General features: G+C 41.7%; 1 protein-coding gene across 15 annotated transcripts; it reads left to right on the forward strand.

Annotated features, from left to right (window-relative positions):
• Window positions 1-88: 88 nt before the first annotated feature.
• Window positions 89-20,687, forward strand: LOC101001412. Of its 15 annotated transcripts, none has more exons than XR_004182712.1 (7): window positions 1,963-2,964; window positions 10,244-10,333; window positions 12,754-13,010; window positions 13,866-13,930; window positions 18,184-18,239; window positions 19,668-19,827; window positions 20,082-20,687. XR_004182712.1 is itself a non-coding variant. In XM_031664355.1 (4 exons), exons 1-3 carry the CDS (start codon window positions 1,277-1,279, stop codon window positions 19,780-19,782), a joined length of 390 nt encoding a protein of 129 aa, XP_031520215.1. In that variant the 5' UTR covers window positions 89-1,276; the 3' UTR covers window positions 19,783-19,827; window positions 20,082-20,687. The 15 variants fall into 15 exon arrangements, 1 of the variants encoding a protein (XP_031520215.1); XR_004182709.1 differs by having other exon boundaries at window positions 12,754-12,983; XR_004182715.1 differs by lacking the exon at window positions 1,963-2,964 and adding an exon at window positions 1,604-1,956 and having other exon boundaries at window positions 12,754-13,930.
• Window positions 20,688-21,152: the final 465 nt, after the last annotated feature.

A 21,152-nucleotide genomic window follows, 5' to 3' on the forward strand; every position in this document is an offset into this window, starting at 1 on the left:
AGAAAAAAAAAAGGCATTCCTGGGGGGAAAAAAGGCTGCAAAATCTAATTTTGTCTCTCCAATTTTTCTTTGGCTTAAACCCAGGGGATTCCATTATGGCTAGCAAATAATATGAGAAAGAAAAAAGGAGAAAGAAATTTAGCAAGTCCATCAGCTTAGAATGACTCTCAAGTTTACTCCTTTATGAGGAAACCCACACCTCTAGCAAATTGTTCTGGAGAAATATTTGTGCATTTATACATGTACAGTTTATATGCATTTCTCTCAGGAGGAATACATCTATAATAAATTTACAAGGAAACATCTCCAGTTCAAAATATTTAGGCCTCCACGTTTATCTTTCAGGCTTAAGTAGAGAGATCCTTCATGTTATATTGCATTACTATTTCCAAATCCTTTGGAGACATTAAAAGAAACAAAGACGATTTCTAATAACTACAGCCCTTCAGTTTCTCAAAGAGCCCAGGGGTTGAGAGGTTAGAGTGGAGTTTCCTGAGTCTTGTCGAGCAATATGTAGTTGAGGCAAAGGTCATGCTCCCGGTGTTTTGTTTTAAATAATATTGACCCATTAATTCTAAACCTGCTTGTTCCTGAAATTATACAGGATTATAGTTTGCAAACTGCAGGACAATGAAGCAAATCAAGATGAATTACAGCCCTGGCCCTCCCTCGCATCCTCTGACATCTAAACAGGGAATGAGTCCGGTGTGAGTGTTTAAATGAACTTTAAGCACCCGATCCTCCTTTATCAGCGATTTTCAGCTTAAAAAAAAAATGTGAAATTTGATTTCATAACAAATAGAAGCACATACCACTTAGTCCCAGAGAATTCATCCTCATGGCGCTACGAGGGTCGTTGTGGAGATAGGGGGAGGGATGTGCTGAGATCTTTTGTTATGCTTGTCAACCCCGCGCACAACCAGAGTGGGCGAGAACAAACACCACGCTGGGGAACTTAGAGCAAAAAGTAACCTCCGATTTTCTGGAGCCGAGAATATCATTGTTTTCGCGCTTTAGTTGCTTTCATCTGAATGAAACTTTACCTAGAAGCTTTTGGAGCTCAGACACTGAGTCTTTGTTCTGCAAGAAACTGCTGCTGCCACTTAAAGAGATCGCAGATAATGTCCCCGATTTAAGATCAGTGCTCAACGCACATTAACTTTCTTTCTTTTTAAAGCTCTGCCTCCGACTTGCGGAGGGATCACGCAGCAGTGGGGGGCAGATAAAAGCCCTTTGGACGAGGGTCACCTCCGTCCATGTTGTTCGCTTGAGAGCAATGAAGAGCAAAACGGTCCCCACGGGCGGACTTTGGCTTCTGGAGCCGCAGGGCCCTGCGGTCCTGGCACCTCCGCCTCTCAGCCTGGTAGGGGGGCGGGGAGGGGCAAAGCGGGGAGGGGAAGGAAGGAGCTAGAAGAGGGGATTTGGGGATGGGGGCTGGAAGCGCTAACGAGACCTGCCGGGAGGATTTGATTCTCCTGCAGGTTGGTGAGTGATTTGGGAGCTCTGGGTAGAGGAGGTGTACCTCGGCCTAGTTTGGTTGTGGAACTAGAACAACGCGAGGAAATCAATCAATCTGCAGGAAACAAAAAATGGAAGTCGAGGTTTAGGAAGAGTTGTCACTTCCCCGACTTGAGTGGTGCAGGCTGGGGGCGGAGACTTGGGACCTAAGAGAGGCCATTTCTCTCACCTCAGCTCCTTTCCCTTGGACTTCCAAAAGGAATAATTTTACTCTCTCCTCTGTTCTCCCCCCAACTCTCATCCCCGCTAGCCTGCAGGCCGCCTGCCCCTTTCCGCATCTTCTTTTCCCATCCTGCGAGAGAAACCTAGCTCCCAGAGCCGGTGCAGTCAGTCCCCTCGCCCCTCCCGCCCCTGCGCGGGTCCCCCTCCAGCCGTCGCTGCATCCACCACCTCGGTTCCACTCAATCGATTTTTGCTGCATGTCAACACTTATTACCGGTGAGTGTGAGGGTATTTTTTCTTCTTCTCTAGGTCTCTTAATGATTTCTGAGCTAGTTGTGTATTAAAGTGCTTAAAGAAACCTTTAACATAATCTATAGCGTGAGCACCAACCTCCCCCGCTTGAGTTCAAAAATGGCGAGCTCGAGGTTGGGCCCGGAGGCTCCCAGGCCTCACTGGCCTCAGCCCATGGCCGCCCCGCTCCTTGAGCGCTCAAAAGTTCGCCAGGCCTGGGGCAGGAACCCCGCGCAGGCGATCCGCCGTCTGGGGGGTTTCTTCCCACCACCCCTTTCCATCCCTCACCTGTTACTCTCAGGCACCTTTTTTTCTCTCGGTGTCTTTGGCCTATCCTCGGGTTTTGTTTTGTTTTTTTAAAAAAAGAAAAGAAAAAAAGTAAGCCTCTTTAAAAATTTCCAAGGCCCCAAATTCTTCATTCCGCTAATACCGATTTCAGATTGGTGGAGACCTGGGAAAAGGTGTATACAGGCCATGATTGTCTCAACTTCCTCCCAATTCCTAAATCTGAGTTTTAGTGTTTACGACTTGGTTAGAAATTTAATTTTTAAAAATATGTTGGAGAGCCTGGGCCGAATAAGCAGTTTGATTAGAAGGCAAAATCCTCTTCGCCTCCTTGCCCTGCTTTTTCTCCCACCCCCACCCCCTTTCTATTAGGCGCTGAAGGGGGGGGGGTGTAGGGGTGGGGGTTAGGAGTGTAACAAAAAAATTAATGGGAAAATATGAACAATGTCTTCAAAGTCCTAATATTCCTCGAAAGCCTTATAAATTAACCCTGTGAAGAGTGAGCCCTTTAAAGGCGAGTCTATAAAAATCCAGCGTGATTCCGAAGGAGGACGGCCCTTCCCCCAATCCCTGTCGCGAATGTGACCAAACAAAGGTCTGTCCTGCAATCCACATCCTAATCCACGGGCGCCCCCGCCGTCGTCGCTGGGACTCCCCAGCCTCCGGCCGCCCATAATCGACGGAGCTACCCTGGGAGTCCTTGGCTCCGTGAGTTAACTTTTTTAGAGAGGGGGAAAAAAGGAGGGGGTGTAATTAGATCAGAGGCCTTTATGAATATAGACTCCCTATTGATTGATTTATAAACCCCCTGACGAACTGCAGTTAATCTAAGCGCACCGGGAAGCAAGAAACATGGCTGACTGAAGGAGAAGTCTGGAAGTAAACGAGAGGAATTTCTGTTAGCAGATTTTCAGAAGGAATATTTTTTAAAAATAGATTTTCTTCCCCAGCTTCCCAAACAATTGCATTAACTGAACTTGAGGGAATGGTAATTTGAGTTTTTTTAAAGAGGGTTAAGTAGAAACACCATTGTAAACATGTAACTGATTTATCTTTTCAGGTTCTAGCAGATGAGCCCAGGGAAATTTTACTCTAATCTTAAAAATTTATCACCCTTGGCCCCTCCCACCCTTCCCTGCCCCCTCCCCAAAGGGAGGACTTCCCATTGTTGACTGTCTATCCGAAAAGATAGAAAACAGAATTTACTGTGTTTGGGATGCATAACTTCATTCACTTCTGTGCTGAGTATTTTATGCATTTTTAAAAAGTAAATGTTGATTTTAGATTTTGTTTGAAGATTAGAGAAATCCTGCAAGAAATGATATACCCCACTGAAGATATATTTAAATCTACTTAATTACCTTTAAAAATCATTTCTACTCCTTTTGTAACAATACATTGCTAACAGTTCAGTAGTAGCTGTGGAAAACAGGAGCTATTTGAAGCTTAAGTTACTCTGCAGAAGAATGGCTATAAGAGCCATCCAAATTCCTTACAATTAAAAAAATTTAAAAACATGTAATGACTACATGGTAAAAGTGTTTACTTTTGGGTGGTAGCGGGGGGTGCTTTTAAATTTCCTTCCTTCAGAAGGACTAAGAGAAGTGCAGACACACTGGCCTCTCCCTGGGCAGGGTGGGTGTCTGCACCCTGGCACTTTGATGAATCTTTCCAGACCTAGTTCTTTTAGTCTTCAGGCAAAAAATGTTTAAGGTGTTTGCCCTCCCTCGTGCTCTTTTTCTCCTCCATCCTCTCCCTCTCCTATTTTCTTTGTCCACAGCCAAGGTTTTGTCTTGTTTTGTTTTGTTTTGTTTTTCCTCCATTCATGCAACTGAGGAAATGGCCCGCTGATCCTGGGACCTGATGTACCCACCCTAAGGCCTGGGGGTGGATTCCTCACAGCCAGACTCCCTCTGCCAATGCTTCCTCTCTCCAGAAACAGCAAAGCCTCTCTGCCTCCGCTGACAGTTTGCAGCAGTGCGGGACAACCTCGCACACAGTCCTGGGCAGGAACTTTTATCCTCGTCGCTCTGGAAAGATGAGATCTAGAACCATCCCTGCTGTCCCCCGGAAAGCTGTGGGCAGCTTATTAAATGTGACCTGGGACTCAGACCAGTGGCAGTCCAATTCTTGGGCGAGTTTCCCCGCTCTGCGTGTGTCAACAGCCCTCGAAACTGCTTCTGCTTCTCTGGGCACGTATCACAGGGAATGTGTGTGGGGAGCGGCTTGCTGCACCCAATAGAACTTCATGGCATCTTTCTATGTCCTCCTGCAGTATGGATCGACTGCAGGGCCTTCTCGGCGTTGCTTCAGAGGGTGCCCGCATTTGGTTGCCCACTAGTTTCCCGGACAGCTTCACCCCGCTGTGTGCGGGCTCAGGGGATGGATGGGGGTGGAGGATTGAGGGGAGAGAGAGGACAGAGGTGGAGACCCTGCAAGCCATCCCGAGCGCTAAGAAATGGGCTTTGCCTTTCAGAGCCTGAGGTTGTACACTACGAATCACTTTGTTAGAAAATAAAATAATATCAAGCAAAGTAGAGTAAAATAGAACCGTTCTTCTGTGGGTGCTGGGCCTCGGGCGATGCTCATTCGCAAGACACTCCTGACTTCAGCTTCTCCAGCTACCTCTTGAAATCCGGGACATCGAGGGAGACGTTCTTATCTGATGAGGCGGTGTCTTGTTTATCTGTTTCTTTGAACACGAGAGAAAAAAAAGAAGAAGACGACTCTCTTGCGAATGCTAGGCTGCAGCTCTGAGCTACAGCTTCCCGACGCGAAGCTCCCCATCCCGGATCCTCCTTCCTCTGGGTGGCCGGGCCATCTTGTCATCCGCCATGCGCCAGGGTACGGATATTTGGACAGGTGACCAGGACCTTTTGGACCCATGAATTCCGTGGGGACCACGCAGTCCATCCCTTAGAACGACCCGAGAAACAGCCGCTCCACCTGAACGTGCCCCCAGGGGCGGCTTTTCCTAGGACCTCACTGGCCGTCTAAACAGGGTTTCAGTTACAACCTCGTCCTACCACTTTCCATTTACTAAAACAGCTGCTTTATCTTAATGTTCATTTTTTGGCCAATGACATGGGGGAAGGGCGGTGGTAGTAAGAGTTACTGCCTGTCTCCCTTTACCCTGACGGTATTTTCAGAGGCACTAGGAGAAGCGGGAACCCGGAGGGCCACCTACGCACCTCCGGGGTCGCCCTCTTGGCCCGGCACTCGAAGTTTGCGCGTCCCTCCGGCCAACAAAACCGGAATCTAATCTGCAGCTGCCGCCGCACCCCCACTTCCCGCCCGCATCCCTAGCCCGAAGCCTCAGGCAGGGCATAGCAGCCCACACGCTCGAACTGCACCGACCGCCCGCGGGGTCCAGCTGGGGCTAAGCGGGGGCCCTGGCGCCTGCGCTCGGGACGACCCCGCACGCGCCGCAGCTCCCGGCCTGGCGGGCCGCCTCGTGGGCGGTCTGGACTCAGCCCTGGCCCTGCCTTGCCGCTGCGCCTCCAAAGATCGCGCGCCAGGCTGGCCCACAGATGTGACAGCTTCTTTGCTCTCTTCTAGTCCACCCAGGGAGTCCAGGGTGGGAGGATCCCCCTGCCACATCCCTTCTCACCCTTTCTCGGGCCGTGAGCAACCATATACCTTAAACGGGTCATGCCTGCCTGCCTCCTTGCAGCTGCCTCTCGAAGCCCGGGGGTTGAACATTAACCAGCTGCGGCTATAGACTGGGGTAAAACGTTACGTATAAAAATGAATCATCTATCCGGTCCTGGGAGAGAGGACCTATAGAGAGCTCTGCACCTAGAGCAGCCCCAGCCGTGTCCCTGGCCCAAAGTACCGACTCTTCTTGAGGCCACTTATCAAGGACCATTCCGCCGCAGGAAGCAGAGGACAAATGAGGGGCTGGAGGAGGGGGGTGGCTGAGTCAACCGTTCTCTTGAGGAGTTTGAGGTTCAGGGCTTCTAACACAAGAGCATTTCCTTTTCTTTCACACTTGAGAAAGTGTGAACAGCTTTTCATCTCTTATAAAGGTTAGTGGGGGAAAGCTGGAGTCTAGGAGGAGCGGCTGTCCACAGGACCGAGAACTGTCGTGCTGCTGCCATCTCTGGCGCCTGGGGTGGGATCCTGGGAGGCAGGGCTCAGTAGGTGGGGAGTGGCAGCAAGAGCCCTCGGACCTGAGACCTCGCAGAAGTCCTGGCTTGAGGTCGCGCTGAAATCCTAGGCTTCCATCCAATCCCACCCACAACTGGTCTGGATCCTGCCTCCTTCCGACTCTGACCTATTTGTTTTTTCTTTAAACATAAGTAATGGAAAGTAAAATGATACGTCTGCACTGACTTATGTGCTAGGCTCACGTGCCCAGTCAAAATATACAGAATTTACCAAAAGATAACAGAGCTGAAGGAAGAATTCAAGACAGTGCACATTCTAAGTTCCTGTGCCCTCACCTGGAAACATTACTGACTCAGGCACTCAGCAAATTCCTGAATAGGAAGATGATTCTGTTTCTGTATCTCTGTCTCTCTCCCTCTGCCTAACCTCTGTTCCCTCCACAACCCCCTCCCCCCGACAAATTGAAGAAAAATCTGAGATAAGGTGGGTGCAAGCAAAAGGGAGACGTGATGTTATTAGGTCTTTCAGGAATTGCCAATCAACCTGCAGAGAAATTCCTGTACCTCTTAAGAAGACCGTTTTTTTCTTATACAAAATAGTTTTATTTAAATGCATGCTTGACTCATTATAACCTCTTAGTAAATATATATATATTTACTCTCAGAAGTTTTGCTCTCAGAAGTTTTGCTGAGAGCATTCACTCAAATCTCTGTACTTAGGGGTGTGAGAAAGTGGCTGGGTGGTGTGCATGTCTGCTGAGAACTCTGCATCGTTGCACTACTCTCAAGGTCACATCCCAGCTTCTTCAAAGGCCACTCCTCCTGCTTCAGTGTGTTCACAGCCTGTGTAGTGATCCTGAGAATTTCTGGCAAGGGTTGGAGGGTGGCAGCAGAGACATGCAGTAAACAAGGCTTTCCAGAGTCTCAGCAGGCATCAACAATGTGACAAGTGCTGTGTATGTGTACTAATTGGACATCACCCATCAGTTCGTTCTCAGTGAAAATGGCTTTCTGTTTAAGATGTGGTTACAGAGTGTTCATCACTTCATGTAGTGTCACTGCTCTAACTTCAGTGCACACAATACTCTATGTCATTCCTATAGAGCAATACAGCTCAACTTCGTCAGCACCCAACTTGATGTTATTCCACTCTCCCAAGAAAAATAGAATTGACTCAAATGTTCCACTAAGTTAGCTCTAGAGAGACAATGAATGCATCGAAGCAAATAAATACAAAGAACTATGAATCACATACTCAGCTGCTTTTCAGTGACTTAGAGACAGAGAAACATAGGTGGAGAAAGGGCAATTTACTTTTAGGGGTTTGAGTAGTTGGGGAAAGGAGTATTCTAAAGGGTATTGCAGTGTTCACTCAAACCCTCTTCTCCTCCACCAAATTACCATGTTATCTGACACCCTCGATCTATTTGTGTCCTGGGTAACAGACAGTTTGACCAAGAGGTCACAGACTAGAGGGCTTGGGTGACTGGAAACAAGTTTGACAAGAAAGGAATCTGGGTGGGGTGCCACCATGGAGGTGGAGAGAGGATGAGACCACAGTGGCTGGAGCAGCCTGGCAACACAAAGTCTCTGCTGGACCCTGCATTTACACAAAATGCCTTGTCAGAGAATGGGGCATTAGGAATAGCTATCAACACAGCTTCATGGATGAGAGAAATTTAAGTCTCTCTCTCTATTCCTTTTCTTTACTTTCCCTTTATTTTCTACCTTCTTCATTTCCTCCTTTATTATTGCCCTTCTTCTACAACAGGCGACTGTCCCCAGAATTTTGGCTGCTCCTGGATTATGCTCCGCTTATCTTCTCTTTTGAATTAAGGCTTCAGATTGTTTGTAGTGTTCACTTTTCCAGATATGATACATTATTTTATTCAGTCAAGAGTCTACCTGTAAACCATTTGTACTTATGAATACGGAGTGCTTCTATGAACAATAAAAGTTTCAGGTAGAATAAGTAAAGCATGCAATGTTGTATAGCTTGTCTTTTCAGAGCACAAAAAGGACTGTGCACACTCTTTAATAAAGCCCCACTGCATGCTGGAGAGGCTGGGAGAGTGAGTGAGCAGGCTTCTTTCACCCAGGCAACATGACCGTTGGCATTATGACCACCAAAGTGAGAAATCTCCAGTTTGCCATTCTCACCTTGAAAGCTCCTCCTTCCCTGAAACTACCATCTGTGGACTCATATGCATTGTCAAATTCATGTGTTCCAAGAAAACACTGAAAAGTGTGTAAAGTTTATGTACTAAACTTTACACATCTTTTCACACAAATGCATCTGTTTTTTAGTACATAAAGTTTATGTACTAAGTTTAGTACATAAACTTTACACATCTTTTCACACAAATGCATCTGTTTTTCTTGTGCTATATACTCTTTTTATTGGCTCGGCAGTATTTTATTGTGATGTATCTTCCTTGTACAATTGAGAAACACCTTCATTGTCATCCTGCTACTCATTATATTAGAACTTGGTTGAAACATATCTTTAACTTCACAGAAGGGCTGCCACATTTCACCCTCCTTTGGCTCCTTCTTTTCCTTTCTAACTTCTTCCATAATCTCACTTAGAGGTTAATTCTAAATTTCATGACTCTCTCCCTTTTTACTTTTTCATTTTATTTCTGGGCAATTATTGTTCCCATACTCCCAAACTAACTTTCATCCATATTACTCCTTTGGCAATTACCATATGGGGTGTTTTATTATGAGTTAAGATTTTGCGGGTCTTTTTTTTTTTTTTTTTTTTTTTTGGCTTCTTGTGGTGGCCTGGCACAATACCTTGTAATAGAGTAGATGTTCAATAAATGCCTATTGATCAAATGTTACAATTAAAATCTTTGTTCACAAAAACAAAAGTTCAAAGACATTAAAATCTATTGAATTGGCATAAATTAAATCTCAGCTTAATTCTAATTAATTTCTAATCCTTTTCCCAACAAACTAGATGTGTAAAAGAATTCTATAGCAGAAATTCCATCATAATGTTTTTCAACACTGCTAGCATCTTCCCTACATCAGAGCAGTTTCAGGATGGTGAATCATGATCCAGGTTCATAAGATACCGAACAAATTTTAGTATTTCCTAATATATTATCAAAATAAAGAAAGTTTGAAAAATCTAGTTTCGGGAATATGTGTGGTAAGGGAAGTATAAAAGGTAGGAGACACATAGGTAACAGAAGTTTCCAGCTCGCAATTTTCTAGAGTCATTTTACTAGTTAAGGGATTATGATGTCCAATTCTCCTTTACTTTATGCTTTTTAAAATTTCACTGCTCACAATTTGTAGTAAAATATAGTGTATCAAAATATATTATGGACAAAGTTTTTTTTTTATTCTTAGAGACATAAAAACCTAAGAAATTAAAAATATTTATCCAAAAACAACAAAAAAGATTTAACCCAGGCCGGGCATGTAATCTCAGCACTTTGGGAGGCTGAGGCGGGTGGATCACCTGACGTCAGGGGTTCAAGACCAGCCTGGCCAACATGGCAAAACCCCATCTCTATTAAAAATACAGAAAATTAGCCGGGAGTGGTAGGGGGACACCTGTAATCCCAGCTACTTGAGAGGCTGAGGCAGGAGAATTGCTTGAACCCGGGAGATGGAGGTTGCAGTGAGCTGAGATCTCACCATTGCACTCCAGCCTGGGCAACAGAGAAAGACTCTGTCTAAAAAAAAAGAAAGAAAGAAAAAGAAAGACTTAACCCAATCAGACTTTGATTAGGGTCACAGACCAAACAAGTTATAGTTATTTTTATTTCATTTTTGTCCAGTAGGCCTCACACATTTTTGATGAACTTATGGGTGGTAGAATATTCCTTAGAACACTAACCATATCCACTTCTACTTTCCAGCTGTTACCTAAACAACAAACTAGACACACTTCACTGCAAACAGTGGGAAGAATGGTGTTACCTTCGATGAAACATCCATGGAACATTTTGGTAACTCTTAACATATACAAAAAAAAAAAAAAAAGTTTCACCTCATTGTGCTAAATAAGTAAATAATACATATATAAACAAACAAATAAATAAAATGATAGGGACTGGAATGGTAGAGAAATTTTAATGAATTTTAATGCAGTGGGTTTTGCAATGGCTGCAGAACTTTCAAAGACCCCAGTCTCTCGTGGAAAACCACTAGTTCGGGTCGGCATTGCAGGGAGAGGTAGATGGCTGGAGATTCCAGAAACCTAGGGGGAAGATGACTGGAAACTCACAAAAAGGTAACAGATTTGACACATTTTCTTTGGTTGTCTCAGTCACTATAATTTAAAAAATTGTCTACACTCTCATAAAGCAATGGGTCAATATTATTTTCACAGTACTTTTAACATGTTTTACCTTTATTTTATTCATAACCATTTCTAAGTATAACAATATACAGTGATGCAGAAGATAGTTTGGTGAGTACTTTCTATGAGCCATGAATTGTGCCAGTGCCTTTTATATATTAATATTATCTCAATCAGTTCTCACAAGAATACTATAAAGTAGATAATATTATTTCCTTATTTGACAGATAAGAAAACTGATTCTCAGAAGTAACTTGCCTCAGGCTGCCTGGGTAATGAATGTCAGAGGCAGAACTAGAATAGGACTCAAGTTATGTACAATGTGACAGGACCAAAGAATTGCTAGTCTTCTGTATCACTTTCTGCTGATGTGATTAGAAAATATGACTCATAAATTAAAAGTGCTATGAAAATAGTATTTCCTAGTTATCTTATGAGATGAGTAGCGAAAGAAAAAGGTGGAGATTATAGTAACCCAGCCAATCAAAGGTAAAGATGTTTTACTCTTTCACATGTGTTTCAGTGCACGTTTCCTACACTAAAGCAATGGACAACTTGTCAAGGCAGTTTGACGTGACATTTTAGACATGATAGGAAAAGCAGCCAACTTGCTGATATTAAGAAAAGGATACACACACACACACACACACACATATATATACACATACCTTCTTTATATATATACATATAATTACAAAAATATACACATGTCCATATGTATGGTTATGTATATATACACACATACACATATATCAGTTGGCATAAGATCAAGTGATTTTTTTCCTTGGCCTTGTACATTATGACCTGTTCACTCCTTTTTTGCTTCTCTCCACCCCTATTGACCCTTTTTAAGGCTAACTCCAGATCTCAGCTTAGATGTTCCCTGACACTCTGGTGTTAGGTTAGGTCAACATGCCCCTCCTGTGTGTTTCCATAACCATATCAAAGCACCTAACACACTTTTATGAACTTAACACGTTTGAAGATTAGAGATCAGTAATTTCGTAGCATCTCACAGCTTGCCCTTTGAGCTATTTTTGCATGATTAGACTCAGATTATATATTTTTATGATATTCAGGATATCATACTGCTGCCATCATATCAGGAGGCACACATAGTGATTTTTCAATACTTGATTATGTTAATTCATTACTTAAGGTGGTGTCTGCTTCATTACTTTAATATTTTAAAGTTATTTGATAGCTTCTCTATTAACATTATGCTTTTTCCATCGTAATTAGTATTTCATGAGCAGCTTTATGGTGAGAAATTCAAACCTCCTGCCAACAGCCATGTGAGTGAGCTTGGAAGCAGATTCTCCAGCTCTTCAAATAATGGCAGCCCCAGAAAACAACATACATGCAACCTCCTGAGAGTCTCTGAGCTAGAAATACCCAGCTAAACTGCTGTGAGATTCTTCAACCTTAAAACTGGGATGAGATAACAAATATTTATCATTTTAAGATGCTACGTTTTGGGGTAATCTGTTGCTTCACCACCTGCATTCTATATTCCCAAATTTTTCATCACTTTTCATCTGTTATGGTCTCTCTCCTCCTCTGCACTTGGGGTTTTATTTATTTTTTCTTTTCCACTGCCACTTTAATAGCACTCTGGGCAAAACAGAGAGAAACAAATGTAATCAATTCACCAAATTTTACCTGAAGTCCAAGGAAGTAAATATTAAGTGCAGATTTGGAGGAGGGAAGGGGTAGGACTTAGTGACGCTGTGTAAGAAAAGCATTTGTGCCAGAAGAAAGATGAGATAAGCACTAGAAGGCAAAGAAAAACATTTTATGTAAAATAGAAAGCAATTGAAAACGATACCTTTATTTCACATTTAGTAAATGTAATTCTGGTTTTTAAAAATATAATCTTAGAAATACTTATTTTGTCTCCCCAACACGTCCCCCTTTCTGGAAACAGAACTGTCCTTTTTGGGGGGATCCTGTTCTTCTCTTTACTTGTGCTACATTGTTCTAACGGATGCTGCCAATTCTAGAACTGATCTCTGTATTCACAAGAGTAGGCACGTGAGCTTGGCTGCCTTTTGTGTCCTTCCACAGAAATCTTCAAATGATAATTTCGAAAAGAGAAGCAGTGCTTTTCAAGATGAAGAGATGAGTTGTCAGAAGTCCAGGTTCTCCAGGGCAGAAGATTTTAGTCTCTGTTAAGACAGACTCAGAGAGAAGCGCGGATGAGAGTTGGAGGGAGAGAGAGTCCTGCTCTCTCTCCTGTCCATTACTATGATTCTGGAGGTCCAGTTAAATGTCCTTCCTGAGATTTTGCTACTCTGGTCAGCATATTTCCTGTTTTGCCTAAGGTGGTTCAAATTGGGTTTCTGTCACTTGGAAAAGGTTTCCTGATTCAATAGACTAGTGTTCCCTCCCTCCCCCATAAATAGTCTCTCCCCTAGAGAGCAAGAAAAAGTGCCTCTGAAGCCAGGATTTGAGATAGTCTTTTGGGATCCTCAGATGCTCATGCTTCTAGTGGTCCTCTACTAACACTGCCTGGGAATTATTGAGGGGGTGAGGAAGGAGGGTTGTGTACACACACCCACACCTGTTAAGCTTTTTTGCCAACACATAATATTTATTGAAGGTCTATTATGTTTCAGGCACTTTCATAAACAGCTGCTCTGCATTAGTCCAAGACACTAGATTTTCACACTGTTCCTAATTATAGATGAGATGATATCTTTAAAATAAAATACGTTAAATATTAGTCTTTACAAAATGTAAACGTTATGAGTAAAGATTAGGTGCACCTTTCCACACCTTCTCCAGGTTTAACTTACCACTATTTGGATGTCTCTTTTGCTTTTATAAGTTTATCCCCCAGAAATGAAATAGAATTTCAAATGTAAATGCCATTTTAGCATTACTACTTGAATGACTTGTTTCTAAAGACATTTTTGAGAAAGATGATTAAAAATAAACAAAAAATTTGAATCAAACTATAACTAAATAGCGTGACTTGCCTTGAAATTCTAGCTTTATTCATGTAAGTTTGTGTCCCCAAAAGAAGCAGACTCAAAATAAGTCATCCCAAATCTATGTAAACAGATTTAGGTTAGGGAGAGTGGTGATGTTAAGGGCATTAATTTCAGTTTTGGTTATTACTTTGAAGCTTGGACAGTGTTTGTCCAGTAATTTCTCATGTATTCTTTTCCCCTCAGTCTTCCTGGGGGAAACGGTTACAACAGCCTAGAGCACTCCTCTGAAGAGATATCCACTGGCAAAGGTACCAGCTTTTCACTTTTGCAGTGGGTGGTCTGGCACAAAAATTCCCCACTGGCTGAGAATCTGAAGCCTGCCCAGGCCTCCCATAAGCTTCAGTATTTAAACATTTTTATATGTAATTTAAGATGTGAACTGTTAGAACTAACAATAGGTAATTGGCTTTCTCCAATTTTCCCATTAGAAAATACTAAGGAATTCCCAGCATACTCTGTTGTTAAGACGATGACACAGTCTGTGTCAAAAATTAAATTTCTTCTCACTCACTTTAAAAAATGCAGCATCTTATTTCCATTATCTACCCTGCCATTTCTATCCACTCTGTTATATCTAAGATTTTTCTTGCTAAATACATGTGAATAATTAAGATGTATCAAAATTAATAATATGTTTTTGTTTTCTAAATTGTTTAATAAAAAGTTGTTGAGCGCTATTACAAGACTCTGTGCCAGGCACAATAGAGGATAAGAAAATCATAATTATTCATTAAGATAAGTGTTTTGGCAAAGTGCAGTGGCTCATGCCTGTAATTCCAGCACTTGGAGAGGATCGCTGAGACAGGAGGATTGCTTGAGCCCAGGAGTTCAAGACCAACCTGGGCAACATGGCAAAACCGAATTTCTACAAAAATTAGCCAGACATGGTGGTGCATGCCTTACTCTGGAGGCTGAGGTGGGAGGATCACCTAAGCCTGGGATGTCAAGGCTGCAGTGAACTGTGATCACGCCATTGCACTCCAGCCTGGGTGACAGAGCAAAACCTTGCCTTAAAAAAAAAAAAAAAAAAAAAGTATTTTGTACCTAATTTATATCTCATTTAATTCTGACAACAAATCTATGAAATAGGCATTGTTATTCTCATTTTACCAATGAGGAACTTGAGGTACCAAGAGATTAATAATTAATTTGTCCAAGATCATTCAGTTAAGAATTAGTAAAATTGAATTTAAATCTGGGATCATTTGACCTCTAAAGGTTTTTCTCTTAACCACACTATACTCTGCTCCTACCCAGCACCCCCAAACCAATGTATAATACTTAGCCAACTCATTTCATGATTCCAACTCATGAAGAACCACTTTTAAGTAAGGCAAATGTGTTAACCACTATGCGTAAAATGGTAACCAATGCTCTCAGGAAGCTTAAAATACACGAGAAGAGATAAATCATGTAGGCAAATAACTGAAATTTATGTTAGAATTCAGTGAATACCTTAGGAGTGGTACAAAGTATGATGGGCTTTCAGAAACGATTGAGAACACTTCTAGCTGGGATGATCAAGGCATCATGTTTGAGATTTCTTTTGATTTTGACTTTGAAAGATGGGCAGGGTTTTATTTATTTATTTATTTATTTGTTTGTTTGTTTTTGAGACAGAGTCTCACTCTGTCTCCCTGGCAGAGTACAGTGGCACCATCTCGGCTCACTGCCACCTCCGCCTCCCGGGTTCATGCCATTCTCCTGTCTCAGCCCCCCGAGTAGCTGAGACTACAGGCGCCCACCACCACGCCCAGCTAATTTTTGTATTTTTAGTAGAGACGGGGTTTCACCGTGTTAGCCAGGATGGTCGTGATCTCCTGACCTCGTGAGCTGCCCATGTTGGCCTCCCAAAGTGCTGGGATTACAGGATTACAGGTGTGAGCCACCATGCCCAGCTGGGCAGGGTTTTAATAAAAGCATCAGAAAATCATTTCAGGCAGAGTAAAAAGCATAGTAAAGACTGGCACAGTGGTTCACTCCTATAATCCTAGCACTTTGGGAGGCTGAGGTAGAAAGATCACTTGAGTCCAGGAGTTTGAGACCAGCCTGGGCAACATGGCAAAACTCCATCTCTACAAAAAATACAAAAATTAGCTGTGTGTGTTGGCATTCCTGTAATCCCAGCTACTCTGAAGGCTGAGATGAGAGGATCACTTGAGCCTGGGAGGTGGAGATTGCAGTGAGCCGAGATCACACCAGTGCACTCCAGTCTGGGCAACAGAGTGAGACCCTATCTCAAACAAAAAAAGAAGAAAAGAAAAAAAAAATCAAGACTTGATGGTAGATGTGGGATGAGTTTGGTGAACCAAGAATAATCCAGTGTGAAGTAATAGTAGAAGATAAGTCTGGAACGCTAAACTGTGGCTAGAATGTGGCAGACATAGAAAACTAAGCTAAGAAGTTTAGAGTTTATTGTATAGGCAGTGAGGATATGGGATTGCCATTGGGGTTTCTGACCAGTGAATAAACGGAAAGATGCTGTGCTTTAGTGAGTTAATGGGGCAAGAATACATGGCCAGATGAACTGCAACAAGAACTAAACTAAAGGGTTTAAACTGGGATTATGGTAGAGAAAAAAAGAAGACAACGCTGAGGAAGACCACCAAAATAATGGATGACAGGGTTTAGAGAAAGAACAAGTAACTTCAAGTTTTTGAACTTATGTGACTGAATGAGAAGGTTATTAACAAAACTCAGAAATGCTATTTATTTCCAGAGGAGTTTCTTAAGTTGGATGAACAAGAAAGAGAATCACTCATGGCAAGGCAGCTAAAAAGAAATAAAGTTTTAGAATCCCAGCATCAGGAAGTCCAGATGTTTGGTAAAGAATGAAACAATCAACATGTTCATCTAAGACTGACCTTACTGAGAGATCAAGAAATGACAATTATTATGGTTTGCAAGGCAGCCAGAAGCTTGCCTCAAACTTTTGTTTATCAGCTTTATTAGGAAATCTACACCATTAGATAGTCTATTATAGATTAAGGCATTGACAACAAATGATCCCTAAATTTTCTTAGAATGTCCAACTTTTTCCTTATCAGAAATAGTCAAAGTTTGATTGTATAGTTGGAAATTTTAAAATACTCTCAGTTTGGAACACTGGGGGCATTTTTAGGGTGCCAAGGGAAGGTTCTTTGGGGAAGGAGAAATTGGATACTGACATGGTTTTGCTGTGTCCCTACCCAGATCTCATCTTGAATTCCAACGTATTGTGGGAGGGACCCAGTAGGAGGTAACTGAATTATGGGGGCAATTCTTTCCCATGCTGTTCTCATTATAGTGAATAAGTCTCATGAGATCTGATAGTTTTAAAAAGAGGAGTTTCCTTGCACAAGCTCCTTCTCTCTGCCTGCTGCTATACATGTAAGACGTGACTTGTTCCTCCTTGCCTTCTGCCTTGATTGTGAGGCCTCCCCAGCAATGTGGAATGGTAAGTCCATTAAACCTCTTTCTTTTGTAAATTACCCAGTGTTGGGTATGTCTGTATCAGCAGCGTGAAAACTGACTAATACAGATACCAAGAGACTTGAGGGCATAATCTGCCAATAATTTATTAACAAGTTCATCAGTTAAGAAATATTTGCTAAAGATCTACTGGAAATAAGGCACCTTGCTAAATCCAAGGGGAGAAAACAACCATATCATCTCTATTCTTGATGACTTTATCCTACCTCATAATTTTGCCAGAGGCTAGTATTTTGTGTACAACTCTAGCAATTCGATTATAAGTTTCAGTTTTCCAAATTAGAAAATTTAGAACTTATAATCTTTAGTACTCAGTTCTTAAGGTTTTTGTCAGTATAATTAATCTAGTCTTTAAAAAAATATATTAGAGTTCCTGGTGAACCTGGAGTTGCCCACTGCTTAGTATACTATATTATCATAGTGCATGGGGGAACTAGACTCCTATTTATATCTAACAAAAAAGTGAATTTAGTGTGTGTGTCATTTCTATAATGGTGGAGGTAAAGATATATGTACTTATTTTATGAACTTTGTAAGTGTATATAGGCCTGGAGACACAAGTGTTCAGCAACATTTTTATTAATAAGTTGGATTTCAAAAATTTTATAACTTAGCATGCTTAATAATTCAAAGCTCAAGAGTATTATTGATATGACAGAAGTAAAATTCAAAAAAATCCGAAGAGGTTGAAATACAGAACTGAAACTACAACTAAAACTTAATGATAGATTGGGGTACAGTTTAGGTTTCAAAAAATCAATTAATACCAAAAGGAATGAAGCATCTCAAAATTAAATTATCAGGGACTTCAGTGAATATGGTAGCCAGCCTCCACAATGGCCTCAATGATTCCAGGCTCCTATAATTCACATTCCCTTGCAATGTCATGCCCCACCCCCTCTCCAATGAATGAAGTTTCCCTATGTAGCTAATAGAATATGTGGAAATAACGATGTGTGGCATTCAAGGATAGCACGTAAAATATACAGCAACTTTTGCCTTGCTTTCTTTTTGATCACTCTCTCTGGAGGAGGTAGCTGCCATGTCATGAGGACACACAGACAGCCCTAAGAAGATGTCCATGTGGTAAGCAACTGAGGCTGCCTGTCAACAGCCAGCATGAACTTAACAGCCATGTGAGGGAGCATCTTGGAAGCAGAATTTACAGCCATGGTCAAATTTTTAGATGCTGCAATTTCAGCCAATATCTTGAATCCAACCTTATTAGACACCCTGAACCATTTAGCTAAGTAGCTGTCAAATTCAGGAATGAGATAATGGTTATTGTTTTGAGTCATCAAGTTTTGTGGTTATTTCCTACACATGAATAGACAACTAATATATTTGGAAGTGAGTTGCTGCCATTTTAACACATTTTAAATATATAGGAGAGGCACTGGAATTAGGCAATGGCAGAAACTGAAAGATGTTGAAGAGAGTGTTAGTGACAGCTGAAGATTATTCAATAGACTATTATTAATAAGCCTGACATCTTTGAGGAGGCTTCTGCTGAGGAAATCATTATCAGAAACCGGAGGAAAAGGGGATAGTTTTAATACAGTGGCAGAAAGTTAAGCAATACAGTTACCTGCAATACTGTGGAACTGGAAATTGTATCTAATAAAATGGATGATCTAGGTAAAAAAATTTCCAGTCAGAGTTTGGAAGGTGCCACTTGGTTTCTTCTTGTTGTTTATAGTAAAATGTGAGAGAGAAGAAGATAAGCTAAAGGACAGATTGTCAAACCAAAAGAAGCTGAAACTTGCTGGCCTTGAAAATTGCTAGCTTCTCAAGATGGGAAACAATGCTAAAATAAAGAAATGGCTTCTGGACAAAGATCAAACTCAGACACTGCCAGATGTCAGACAACTATGGTGTAAAAATGAAGCTGAGGAAGTGGTTATAAAATCCTTTGCTAAGGCCTTAGAAAGATCTAAGGTTGTACCTCAGAGAACCATTGAGTCACACTAGAGGTTCTAAGAAGCTTAAGAATAACCTCAGCACAAGCTCTAAGTAGAGCAGAGCTTATTTCAAACAGATTGGCAGGTGTGGCTTTTGTATAATGAAATTAACCCCAGTAAGATTCACAGGAGACTTACAAAGTTTTTAAGAGTATTTCACTGTTAGAAACATCAACAGGTTGGACTGAAGAGAACACAATAAAAGAGGCTTTTGTACCTCCAAATTTCTACTGGCAGGAACCAGACTAGGAAAAATATACAGCTGCAAACCTAGGCTACCTTTTTCACGGAAAAATAAGCTGGTTCAGAAGATAGAGCCAAAATTTCAAAGGTCTAAACCAAGAGTCATAGAGAATCATTCCCAGGAAGCAGTAGGAATGAATACTAGTTCAATATTTGCCTAGCCAGATTTCAAAATTGCTATGGATCAGTGACTCTTATATGCCTTTTGTTTTCCACACTTTGAACAGTAGTGTCTATAGTGGTTATTTTATTTATGGCACATGTTGGGTGTGTATGTGGGTAAAGAAGAGCATACTTTTTATCTCTTTAGTTCACAGATCTTCAGATCAAGGAATTTTACTCAAGGAGCTATACTCAAGGAACCACACTCAAAAAGCCTTATTCACATCTGGGTCTGTTTGGAACAGCAAGATTGTAGCCTTTGAGATGATGCTGTAATGGAACGAGATTTTTGATGGTCTTGAGAATATGTAAGTATTCTTTGCATGTGGGATGGAGGTTAGTCATTGGGAGATAGAGGTTAGACTCTAGTGCCAGCCTACAAGATGACCTCCAAATAATCCTTGCTTTCTGGTACTCACGCTACTGTGTAGCCCTCTCCCATACTGAATAGAGCTGACCTGTGCACCAATAGTGTATTATGTTAATGACAATGTGTGATTTCAAAGGCTAGCACATAAAAGAGATTGTGGCTTGGATCTCTTTCTTTCTCTCTCTCTCTCAGATCACTCTGGGAGAAGACAGCCATCATATAATGTCATGAAGATACTCATGCAGTCCTATGGAGAAGTTCATTGGTGAGAAACCGAGCTAGAATAAACCTGACAGCCATGTGAGTGAGCCATCTTAGAAGCAGACCGTCAGCCTCAGACAGCTTTCAGAGGATTGTAGCCCCAGCTGAAATGTCAACCACAATCTCATGAGAGACACTGAACCAGAATCACCCAGCCAAGCTATTCCCAAATTCCTGAGCTACACAGACTGTGTGAGATAGTAAATGTTTATTGTTGTTCTCAGCCACTACTTTTCTAAATTATTTTTTATTTATTTTTAGACATAAGATCTCACTATGTTACCCAAGCTGGGGTGCAGTGGTTATTCATAGGCACGATAGTAGCAGACTACAGCCTTGAACTCCTGGGGTCAAGTGTTCCTCCCACTTCAGCCTCTCAAATAGCCGTGACTACAGACAGGCACCGTGACACCAGGCTAAGTTTTGGGGTAATTTATTATGCAGCAATCTCAATATGAGGCAATGGTAAGACTGCTTAAAACAATTATGTGGTTTTTGTCTGCATCAATTGAATAAAGGTTTCATATCATCTATTAATAGTTCACTTCTAGACTTACACCAATGTAGGATATTGTTTATAGCTTGAGTCATATAGTATGACAGACATTGGTAAAGATATTGAGAGCACTAAAGTACTATCAAGATAGTGAAAACAACAAAACATAACATGAGGAGTGCTTCAGTCAACTGGTGATGTTTAACCTTGAGTAGACTAAGGAATGACATGGTATCTATACACCTATTTAAAGCAGTAGTGCAGCGAAGAAATAATAGATATATTCTGCATATCCTATGTTTCTTCAAAGGGGAGAAAAAGAACAAAAGGCTAAATGTTGTAGAATCATAGATCTCAACAAAATATATGGAAGCATTTTTTGATGCTTCAAATTCTTTTTTTTTTTGAGACAGAGTCTCTGTCACCTAGGCCGGAGTGCAGTGGCACTATCTCAGCTCACTGCAACCTCCACCTCCTGGGTTCATGCCATTCTCCTGCCTCAGCCT

This window comes from Papio anubis, chromosome 3 (genome assembly GCF_008728515.1).
Source record: "Papio anubis isolate 15944 chromosome 3, Panubis1.0, whole genome shotgun sequence".
In the NCBI taxonomy this organism is placed as follows: Eukaryota; Metazoa; Chordata; class Mammalia; order Primates; family Cercopithecidae; genus Papio; species Papio anubis.

Excerpts from the sequence above, each read along its gene's own strand:
- LOC101001412 (XM_031664355.1), top strand. The coding sequence starts at position 1,277 with ATGAAGAGCAAAACGGTCCCCACGGGCGGACTTTGGCTTCTGGAGCCG. Across the intron at positions 1,364-1,768 it reads CACCTCCGCCTCTCAGCCTG|CCTGCAGGCCGCCTGCCCCT; the intron begins GTAGGGGGGCGG and ends CATCCCCGCTAG. Across the intron at positions 1,957-19,667 it reads CATGTCAACACTTATTACCG|TTCACAGATCTTCAGATCAA; the intron begins GTGAGTGTGAGG and ends TTATCTCTTTAG.